The 12,160-nt window shown below is 38.8% G+C and overlaps 1 protein-coding gene across 1 annotated transcript in view; it reads right to left on the bottom strand.

The window, feature by feature from the left end:
- Positions 1-2,219: 2,219 nt before the first annotated feature.
- Positions 2,220-12,160, bottom strand: part of EOGT (EGF domain specific O-linked N-acetylglucosamine transferase) — a 36,985-nt gene continuing 27,044 nt past the window's right edge. The window contains exons 11-14 of the mRNA XM_068982311.1: positions 10,859-10,920; positions 5,521-5,640; positions 3,238-3,340; positions 2,220-2,659 (exon numbers count right to left, since the gene is read on the bottom strand). Of these exons, the coding sequence (XP_068838412.1) occupies positions 2,513-2,659; positions 3,238-3,340; positions 5,521-5,640; positions 10,859-10,920 (432 nt within the window). The 3' untranslated portion in view covers positions 2,220-2,512. The remainder of the gene's footprint in view (positions 2,660-3,237; positions 3,341-5,520; positions 5,641-10,858; positions 10,921-12,160) is intronic.

The following is a 12,160-nucleotide window of genomic DNA, read 5'->3' as shown; positions in this document are numbered from 1 at the left end:
GGCAAGGATTTTTTTCTGTTCTTCTCACTTCGGTATCCCCAGAACCTAGAGTAGAAACGTACACAGTAGTTGCTCCATCAATATTTACCGCATAATCTGGTGTATAAATGTAGGACTATAGATGTGGAGTCAGAAGACATGTGATCTTTAGGGAGGTCCCCTAAACAGTATCTGACTTTTGTCACATTAAAAAATGGGAACAACTAAGTTGAGTTTATGCAGATTATGCAATATACCATGAAAGCATCACATAATAAACTGCTAAATAATTGTAAGGTACAACTTTTCCTTAAATTGAATTGTCACTGACCTACTCAATTCGTATAATCTAGAGCGACCAGATTGCACACACACACAAAAGGTAAACATCTGACATTCAGACACAGAAAATCCTGAAAATAGTCTGGTGTTCAAATAAAATATAAAAAGATTTATTCTAAAGCCATATCCCAAATGTACAAACAATGACATGCATCTCTTTCAAAGACTTAATAAAAAGAGCAGTCTTAACATTTTAAATTTTATAACAATTTGAAGACCTTCTTTTGCTCCCATCAAAAAGAAAGTCTGATAAAAGTGAATTACATAAAGTACCTAGTGTATTTTCTCATTTCTATAAAACATACTGTTTCTTTGTGAAATATGCAAATATAACATTTTATTATGAAATTGTTTTCAATGTCTAAAATTCTTGCTCATCTACAGAATCACATTGCCAAACACTTCTTAAAATGAGGTAAGAAGATAAATGCTGAAACCTTTTTTTTCCAGGCCATTTTTTTTAGATGTTTCTGCCTCTCTGACTAAACATGCAACATAGCCTTGACAATTCCTTTCATGTGAATGATCTTCTCAGTGGATACTCAGTATTTTGGACAAAGAACAGCAGCAACACCAATCATTTCAAAAGTCATGTTGTAAATCTTTTTAAATATTGTAAAGGTCTCAAATCAAAGCTACTGCTATAGTGATTCATTAATTCATTTACAGATATTTTAATAAATATTCCTAAACTCTAGAAGACTGTTGATAATCCTTTAAAGCAGGAGTCAGCAAATGTGTTCTGTAAAGGTCCAGATAATAAATATTTTAGGGTTCTCAGGTCACTTGTCTGCTGTATATTCTTTTTTCTTTTAACTACTCTCAAACATAAAAATTTAGCTTTACTGTACTTTGTTAATTCCTTACTTAAAAAAATAGAAGTTGCTAGTCTCTAAATGAGATTACTCAGTGTTAATAAAATGTAAACTTCACATTCTGCAATAAAACAAATCCGTGGTTTCCAACCACTAAATTGAAGGTTCATAAACAGTAAGAAGTGAATCTCATTGAGGGAGTAGGGGTGGCTGTCAGATACCCTTTTTAATCTATGACACTTTCCTATGGCTTCTTATTCATTTTGAACTGGCTAATTCACGTGTGTCTTTACCCTTTTTTGCCTTTACTTTTTTTATAGGGGAAAAAAACTCTCTACTTGTGGCTAACCTGAAGTTTGCAAAATCAAACACTGTAATAGTTCCATGCTAAAAGAGGTAGACGGATACACACAGGTATATGCACTTACAAATATGTGCACAATGAAACCACTGTTTCATACATAAATGCTCTCCACAGCTAAGAAGGAGCCGGTGGGAACCAGCTAGAAGATACATAAAACCGTTCTAAAGAACGTTCTCATTTGTTTTTATCATATGTGGTTGTTACATGTGGGGAAAACATGATTTGCATATGAAATATATGAATATGACTTAAGGAAACAGCATGATTTATTCAGGTTCTAGATGACTATAACCTGGCGTTGACTATAAGGATATAACAGAGAATTCATTGGGACGAAGTTTGAACTCTGATAAGAATAAAACAGATCTATTTATAATACTGTTTGATCTGTAACACAGTCCTATAGCTTGGTCCTAAAAACCACAACCGTGTGTGTGTGTGTGTGTGTGTGTGTGTGTGTGTGCGTGCGCACATGGGTGTGTTGCATGTTTTCCTTTCCAACTATGAACAGTAGTGTGTGTGTGTACATTGCATGTTTTCCTGTCCAACTATGAACAGTGCTATGAACAAACTATGGCAAAGAAATGAGTTGTGATTTTACTCAAACATATTATTATCAAGTTGGAAGCCTCTAAAATGATGATCTCATGGTATTCTACAAAAACACTTACAATTTCTAAAACTAAGAAAGTTGCAAACTTTGGCATCCCTAAGAAAAAAGCTCAATGATACCAGTGAGCCCAAGCCCAATTTTTGAACTATAAAAAGTAAAGTTTTCAGTGCAAAAATAGTATCTTGATAAATAGCAATAACACAAAAATCAAACAAAACACTTAAAAGCTATAAAAGACGTAAGTAATATCCTGAAGGCATTGTATTGGTTTTTTTTTTTTTAAAAAAAAGGGTGATTTGGGGCTAGGAGATAACAGGCTGTTTTACCTATTTAACTGTGAAGTAAGTCTGGGTGCAGGACTGCTCAAGAACTCCCTTTCGGCAAAAAGACTCAACAGATTTATAGCTCATCATGTTTTTTCTTAAATGGCCACTTTGGGTGTTGCAATACATGATCTGCAGCCTGAAGGACAAGGTACATAAATTCTTCTACATCAAAAGAATAGTTGGTAAACTTTGGATGCTCCCCCAGAGTTGGGTGGTGGCCCTGCAAAAATAGCAAAAGACAAATTTGTAAGCTGTTAAGCATGTGGTTTTCTGAACAAGAATAAAATTACTTCACTTTGGCCAAAAGCAACTATTTTAATTCATGCTCTACATCAGAGGCTGGCAATTTTTTTCAGTAATAGGACAGACAGCATGTACTTTCTTCAGCTCTGTGGACCAGAGTCTCCACCACAATTATTAAGCCCTGCCACTGAAGTGCTCAAGGAGTCATAGAAAACATGTGAACAGAAGAGAAGGACTGTGTCCCAATAAAGCTTTATTTATAAAAACGAGTGGAGGGCCAGAGATAGCCCACTGGTCTATAGTTTGCAGATCCTGTCTCTAAATAATTTAACAGATCTCTCTAGTCCCAAATTTCATGAAGGTCACTTTTCCACATAAAGATAGAGAATAATTAACTTCCCCTCTCCCACAAGTTTGCAAATATTAAAAACAATTCACGATTCCAAAGAACGGTTTTATCTTTGGATTGAAGCTTAAAAGACAGGTTGCAATTTAATTAGATGCTTTAAGCCAATTAAAAAATAAAACAAGATGATTTTTGTCACTGAACTTTACCTTATCTTGAGGAAAGACTTTGTTCTGCCTTCGCCAAGTGATGTAGTGGACACCTCTCAGCCTAGCCAGGTCCAAGTAACAACGTTCATCTCCACAGTTGTACCTAAGGACACAAGGGCATCTGTACGTGGGGCTTTGGCCTGGGATTTTTGACCAATCCACAGTTCTTTGGGGAAAAAAATTCACCACCCAAATACGTCCTTGCAAAAGATTGTATAAACAGTACACAAGAAAGAGAGAGAGATTCATGTTCATAGCAGCATTATTCACAATAGCCAAGAGGTGAAAAGAATCTGAATGTCTATTGACTGACAAATGGATAAATAAAACGTGGTATATAACCATACAAGGAATTATTGCTAATAAAAAGGCATGAGCACTGATCCACGCCCCAACATGGATGAACCTTGAAAACACGACACTAAGTGAAAGCAGCTGGTAAGAAAAAGCCCACATATTGCATGATTCCACTTCTGTGAAATGTCCATAATGGTAAATCTACAGAGATAGAAAGGAGATTAGTGGTTTCCAGGGGCTGGGAGGAAGATGGAATGAGAGTAACTGCTGAAGAGGACTGATTTTCTCTGGGGGGCAATGAAAATATTGTAAAATTGATGGTGGTGGTTTCACAACTCGGTCAATATCTTAAAAGCAATGAATTATATGATTTACATGAGTGAACTATAGTATGGTATATAAATAAAACTTGTTTATAGAAACACACACACACAAGAGTGAAACAGATTATTTTAAAAATATTTCCATAACTAAATCATCCTAACTTTCAAAAAGCAGAACAGGATTAAAGAATGGAGGAGATTTTTATCAACAGGTCTGTGAACTTGATATCAACTCCTAATAACCCCAGCTTTGTACATAGGAACATGGCCTTGAGGTGGGTGGGTAACACATTCTCCAAAAGAAACTGATCCCAAGACTGTTGACCTCCAAGGACTGAAATGTCTCAGTGACATTTTTTTCCTTCCTTCCTTTTTCTCTTTCCCCCCTCTTTCTCGGGGAGAAAGGAACAACTAAAACAGAATCCACAATGATCTAGCTATTTCTCTAACATATATATTTATTTTTAAGGGTTTTTCAGGGTGTTGAAAGTTCATGACAAATCTTTTTCTAAATAGTCTCTCATTTGAATGCCAAGTTATTTTTGAAATATGACCACAAAATCAAGATATTTAGTTACAAGGGGAAGAAATCAGGTAACAGCAATCACCGTTGGTATCCAGAGTAGAATTATTAAAGGAGAGAGGTCCACGTCTCCACAACCAAGCACCGAGTTAGAGGAACGCTGTGGGAACATTACTTTCACCTGAGGCCTCAGTCTCGTGTGTGTGTATGGAATCAAACAGGCCCGTGGAATGGTATGGTGCCTGTGAGCACCAGGCAAAGAGGTTGGCTTATGTTTTGGAGCTGTGTTCTTCTCTAGAAGTACAGATACTCAAACCTTCTCTCTCTCTTTTTAAATTGTGGTAGAAAACACATGACATAAAATTTGCCATCTTAACCATTTTTAAGTGTGCAGTTCAGTAATACATACAGCTCACTGTTACAACCAATCACCAGAACACTTTCATCATGCAAAAGTGAAGCTCTGTCCTCATTAAACACTTCACCTCTCCCACTAGTCCTTGACACCCGCCCTTCTACTTTCTGTCTCTATGAATCAGACTTCTCTACGTACCTCATGAAAGTGAAATCATACAGTATTCGTGCTTTTCAGAGTAACATTTCACTTAACATAATGTCCTCAAGGTCCATCCCTGTCACGGCACGAGACAGGATTTCTTTCTTTTGTAAAGCTAAATAGTATTCCACTGGGTATGTGTGAGTCTGCATCACGTTTCATTTACCCGTTCCATAGTCAATGGGCAACTGAGTTTCTTCTACCACTTGGCTAATGAGATAACACGGCTATGAACATGGGTATGCAACACACAGGTTCTCTTTTCACACAGTAACTACACTGATGGCAGGGAGAGGCTTTCAGTTGACAAGCACACAGGAATGCACTCAGAGCAAGGAAACCACAGATTCACATCTCCCGAATCCTGCTGAGATGGGGGAGGAAAGGGTTATTTGCTTGCTAAGGATGCTAATCGCAGTCTTCAAACTTTTAGGTCCTTTTTTCTTTTCTTTCTAGATGTATATATGATGTGACTTCTTTATAATAATTAAACATTAAGCCTTTTGAGGCTCTGAATGGAAGTCTCAGCAAGCAGAAAAAGCATTATCAGCTGCCTCAATGTTAAAGTGTCCCCGGACACTTACAGTTCAAACACCGCAGCCCAGTCTGGAAGGAAAAGCAAATGGGTAAGACCAGCTCCATGCATTCCAATAAATATGTCTGTGTTATGCGTGATTCTCAGCTGATCTAAAAACCCAAGTTCCCTGTGAACATAAAGAACAACAAAAGAAAGGGGAGGAGAGGGAAAGTACTGAGTTGAGTAAGCTCATGATTCATGGTAACAACATTTATACAAGTGTCTTTCCCAGTTGAAAGTACATTTCCTCATGATATTTGCCAATTTCAAGCCTACTCCCATAACTAACGGCTTACTTAATAAAAAAACATTTTTCTAAGGTAAGCTTGCCTTTTTTAAAACTTGCATGTTCTTATTTTAGAAGGAAACTTTTATACCTGTCTTAAATGAAAAACTAATAACACATGACATAAAACTGTAAAAATGGGTATAATCAAGCTAAAAAGCATTATTCCAAGGTAGGTAGGTAACACTACAAGGCAAAGCTCTGATTCCAAGGCTCACTCACTGTTTAAAAAGTGGAATTAGCAAGCATTACTGTGATGTTATGATATATTTAGCAACCAACTGAAAACTATTTCCTTAAGATCATACAGGAACTTTTCAAAAATAAATTCTTGCTTGCATGATTTGAGTTATTCAGTTGACATCTGTGTACCACTAAAATGATCTCAGATACCATGAGGGCATTTTCCTGCCTGTGCAACAGATGAATTCACAATTTTACACGTGCTGGTCTTTGAATTCAAGACACTGAAAGATGTACAAACTTTAAAATGAAAGTAAGAGGCAAAAGGTTCATGAATCAAGGTAAATTGCAAGTGGTTAAACAGGAGATGGTAAGAGTGAACACTGACAGTTTAGGAATCAGTGAACTAAAATGGATGGGAGTGGGAGAATTTTATTCAGATGACTATTATATCTTCTACTGTGGGCAAGAATCCCTTAGAAGAAATGGAGAAGCCCTCAGAGTCAACAAAAGAGTCCGAAATGCAGTACTTGGGTGTAATCTCAAAAATGACAAAATGATCTCAGTTCATTTCCAAGGCAAACCATTCAGTATCACAGTAATCCGTTTATGCCCCAACCACTAATGCCGAAGAAGTTGAAATTGAATGGTTCTATGAATACCTACAAGACCTTCTAGAACTAACACCCAAAAAAGATGTCCTTTTTATCACAGGGAACTGGAATGCAAAAGTAGGAAGTAAAGAGATACCTGAAGTAACAGGCAAGTTTCGCCTTGGAGTACAAAATGAAGCAGGGCAAAGGCTAACAGACTTTTGCCAAGAGAACGCAGTGGTCATAGCGAACACTCTCTTCCAATAACACAATAGATGACTCTACACATGGACATCACCAGATGGGTAATAATGAAATCAGATTGATTATATTCCTTGCAACCGAAGATGGAGAAGCTCTATAGAGTCAGCAAAAACAAGACCAGGAGCTGACTGTAGCTCAGATCATGAACTTCTTATTGCAAAATTCAGACTTAAATTGAAGAAAGTAGGGAAAACCACTAGACCATTCAGGTATGACCTAAATCAAATCCCTTACGATTGTACACTGGAAGTGACAAACAGATTCAAGGGATTAGATCTTATAGACAGCGTGCCTGAAGAACTATGGGCAGAGGTTCGTGACATTGTACAGGAGGCAGTGATGAAAGCCATCCCCAAGAAAAAGAAATGCAAAAAGGCAAAATGGTTGCCTGAGGAGCCCTTACAAATAGCTGAGAAAAGAAGAGAGACAAAAGGCTAAGAAGAAAAGGAAAGAAACACCCATCTGAATGCAGAGTTCTAAAGAACAGCAAAGAGAGGTAAGAAAGCCTTCCTAAGTGAACAGTCCAAAGAAATAGAGGAAAACAACAGAACAGGAAAGACTAGAGACCTCTTCAAAACAATGAGAGATACCAAGGGAACATTTCATGCAAAGATGAGCACAATAAAGGACAGAAATGGTATGGATCTAACAGAAGCAGAACACACTGCGAAGAGGTGGCAAGAATACACAGAAGAACTATACAAAAAAGATCTTCATGACCCAGATAACCACAATGGTGTGACCACTCACCTAGAGACAGACATCCTGGAATGTGAAGCAAGTGGGCCTTAGGAAGCATCACTACAAAGCTAGTGGAAGTGATGGAATTCCAGCTGAGCTACTTCAAATCCTAAAAGATGATGCTGTGAAAGTGATGTACTCAATATGCCAGCAAATTTGGAAAACTCAGCAGTGGCCACAGGACTGGAAAAGGTCAGTTTTCATTCCAATCGCAAAGAAGGGCAATGCCAAAGAACGTTCAAACTACCATACAATTGCACTCATCTCACGCACTAGCAAAGTAATGCTCGAAATTCTCTTCAACAGTACATGAACTGAGAACTCCCAGATGTTCAAGCTGGATTTAGAAAGGCAGAAGAACCAGAGAACAAATTGCCAAATTTGTCTATCTGTTGGATCATAGAAAAAGCAAGAGAATTCCAGAAAAACATCTACCTCTGCTTTATTGATTACACTGAAGTCTTTGACTGTGTGGATCACAACAAACTGTGGGAAATTCTTAAAGAGATGGGAATACCAAACCACCTTTTGCCTCCTGCAAAATCTGTATACAGGTCAAGAGGCAATGGTTAGAACTGGGCATGGAAAAACAGACTGGCTCAAAACTGGGAAAGGAGTGTGTCAAGGCCATATCTTGTCACCTTGCTTATTTAACTTATATGCAGAGTACATCATGTGAAATGTCAGGGTGGATGAAGCACAAGCTGGAATCAAGATCTCTGGGAGAAATATCAATAATCTCAGATATGTAGACAATACCACCCTTATGGCAGAAAGCAAAGAAGAACTAAACAGCCTCTTGATTAGGCCACCTGACACGAAGAGATGCCTCACTGGAAAAAAACCTTGCTGCTGGGAAAGACAGAAGGCAGAAGGAAAAGGGACACAGAGGACGAGATGGTTGGAATGCATCATTAACTCAATGGACATGAGTCTGAGCAGGCTCCGGGAGTTGGTAAAGGACAGGGAGGTCTGGCGTGCTGCAGTCCATGGGGTCACAAAGAGTCTGACATTACTGAGTGACTGAACAACAAGAACAACAGCCAAAGAAGTTCACTGAAGTAAGGCTGGGAAGAAATGCTGGACAGAGTCTAATACTCTGATAAATAAAACAGAATCCAATCTCCCAGTCTCACCCACCCACAGTGAAGAAAAATAAATGAACAAGATCTGTTTGCATCGAAGAAGGGGAAGCAACTTTCCTCTTAATCAGCTTCTCCTCTTTGAAGAGCTTCCTCTCAGGACAGAACAGAAATCCCACACCTGCACAAGGGAAGGAAGACAAAGGCACCAAGTGCATCTCACATGAAGTACATGTGCCTCAGTTTCCCCAGGATGCCAACTGATACTGAGGAGAACAAGGGGCATTTGTCCAGGGAACACATCTGTGGAGTGGTCATTTCTGGGAAATGCCTATAGATCAAAACTCACAAAGCTCAACACTATTAGTTTCTATCGTGTCCCTCAGGTTGCCAAGGTCTGAATTCACTGTCACTAACCCTGGGCTCTCTTCTTGCCTCTGTACCTCCTCAGGTGGCAGTGAGGATTGCCACCATCAGGTTAGTGTCACCTGTCAGACAGAAACAGCTTCAGAAACTCCACAAGACTTTTGAAAGAGGAAGATGAGACAGAGCAAGGAAAGCATTAAGAATACGTGTCAGCGCTCACAGACTTAGATTAACGAATTTATGGCTGTTGGTGAGCAGGGACAGTTGAGAAGATCATGTATGGACGGTTATACTAAAATGGATAACCAACAAGGACCTACCATACAGCACATGGAACTCTGCTCAATGTTATGTGGAAGCATGGATAGGAGGGAAGTTTGGGGGAGAAAGGATATATGTATATGTATGGCTGAGTCCCTTTGCTGTCCACCTGAAATCACCACAATATTGTTAATCGGTTCTACCCCAATACAAAATAAAAAGTTTAAAGGTTGGGGGGAAAAAAGAGTATGTCTCAATAAACAGTTGCTGTTCTTGCAACTGCTATTTACTTGTACTTAGTGTCTGACGTAGGGACACGGCCATGCTTCCTCCGAAACTGTCTTCCTGCTTCGAAGCCTGGTGACCAGCTTATGGCATGTACCTGACAAAGACTTGTTGTGGAAATGAACAAACGTGTAATGAATGAGGTGCTAAACGCCCAGGCTTACTGATAAGTTTAAACCGAACCATGTCAGGCACTGTATGTTGGTAAATGTGTACTTTTTAACACAGACAAAAGCTGTTAAATTTGGAAAACAACACTATGACTGTGGGTGGGTGAAAAGGAGAGAGAAAAATTTTTACTTTCCTTTGGCACTTTTCTATACTGCTTGACTTTTTCAATCAAGAACATGTATTACTTCTATAGCCCTATAGTTTCTATATCAACAGGGGTTATGTAGACAGGGGTTACATAACATATAACATATGATATAGTATCTATATCAACAGGGCCTACATAAATGGTAGGCAAATTATATCTTTCTAACTTTTTACTTATGTTAGAATTTTAAAGGAAATGTAAAAAAAAATTTTTTTTCTTTTCAATTTTTAGCCTCACCCCACAGCATGTGGGACCTTGGGTCCCCAGCCAGGGATCTAACCCATACCTCCCGCATTAGAAGGCAGAACCACTGGGGAAGTTCCCAAAATGTAAATATTTTATAAGATTTTTTTTTTAAACCTCATACTGTTCTATGAACCTCAAATTATTCCCATATCTTAGGCCAGAAGATGAAACCCAGCTGCTAACAGGGCAATTTAGGCTTATGCCATTTTTTAAAATTTGGAATTAGTTGCTGGTTTTAAGATTTTTTTTTTAATGTGGATCATTTTTAAAGTCTTTATTGAATTTGTTGCAATATTGCTTCTGCTTTATGTTTTGATTTTTGGGGGCCACAAGGCATGTGGGATTTAGCTACCCAACCAGGGACTGAACCAGCAGCCCCTACATTGAAAGGTGAAGTCTTCACCACTGGACTGCCAGGGAAGTCCCCCAGTTGCTGACTTTAGAAATTCAGAAATTTCAAATGAAAATAGGATTCATCACTTCTCTTTAAAAAGGGACAGTGTGGCAACATCAGGCCTATCACAGCGGAAGAACTTCTGCCCACTAGCCTTGGCATCTTCACCTGCCCACTTCATTCACCGATGGTATCCGCTTGTCCCTACCAGATCCACGAGTGCCAACACCTCCCATTCACAAAGTCCTCCCTCCTCTCCCTGCCAAAGGATGCCTCACCAAAGCCAAAGAGGACAGGATCTGCCCAAGACTGGATTATTACTTACTTATACTTATAATCAACAATCTGGACTTCAAATGTAGATACTGTTTTCAGTGCATTTACAAGCTGGGGGAAAAAAGAAATATATTTAGAATTTCTTTTCCTTCCTTCTCTTCAGTTTTATTTACCTTAAAGTCCCCAAATTTCTTATTTTTCATGTAAAGTTATGTTTCAAGTATTAAATCCCCTTTGTATTTTCATACAAATATGTTTCAGTTTTAAACCTTAACTGAGTTCAAGTACAGGCTCCACCTCTGCATTTTAGGGAGGAACACACCACCTTCCTAAAATTGCTCTGCACTGGGCTGCTATGAGGATGAAAGGAGAAAATTCATAAAAGTAAATGGCTTGTCATAGACAAGCTAGACACACATGAAATGTTACCTTTTAGCTACTGTTATTCTAATAGTTCGGAGAAGGTGATGGCACCCCACTCTTGCCTGGAAAATTCCATGGACAGAGGGGCCTGGTAGGCTGCAATCCATGGGGTCGCTAAGAGTCGACACGACTGAGCGACTTCACTTTCACTTTTCACTTTCATGCATTTGAGAAGGAAATGGCAAGCCACTCCAGTGTTCTTGCCTGGAGAATCCCAGGGACAGGGGAGCCTGGTGGGCTGCTGTCTATGGGGTTGCACAGTCGGATATGACTGAAGTGACTCAGCAGCAGCAGCAGCATTCTAATAGTCCCTCAACTTTCAATGTATATTCACTGGGCACCGACTTTGTTTCAGAATTTTCTTCCTACCCACTATATCATTTCAGACAAACACCTAGTGCTTGGAACCTCATCCACCAAAAATACTAAATTCCTGGCAGAAAAAAATTTCAACATCTCTACATAGAAAAATAACTATACTTTTAGCAAAGAGAAAACAACTAAGCTCAATTCATCATCACATCAAAAGCATCGCTATGGTTCTCTAGGTCCCTCACAAATAAGCTATCTTAACCCAACACCACGGATCACTGCTTTTCAGAAGCATTTTGTATTTGTATCCTGCTCTCTCATGTGTACACTTCGATTGCGACAACAACAGGTACAGAAGCATCACTGACTGTGCACTGAAATCATGCTGGCATTTCCAAGTGCTTTAGGTATATATCACTTCCTGCTCACAAATACCATACCAAGGAAGTATTATATTATACACATTTCATAAATGATGTACTGAAGTCTTAGAGAAGGTAAACAACTTTGCCAGGATCTCCCATATAGCAAATGGCAGGGCCAAAACTAAATCTAGGTCATCTGACCCCAGAACCTGTGTTCTTGGCTAGTGCACTTCCACTCTATCGCTCATAAA

Source organism: Capricornis sumatraensis, chromosome 10, assembly GCF_032405125.1.
Source record: "Capricornis sumatraensis isolate serow.1 chromosome 10, serow.2, whole genome shotgun sequence".
NCBI lineage: Eukaryota > Metazoa > Chordata > Mammalia > Artiodactyla > Bovidae > Capricornis > Capricornis sumatraensis.
This window is presented reverse-complemented; position numbering and strand designations above follow the sequence as displayed.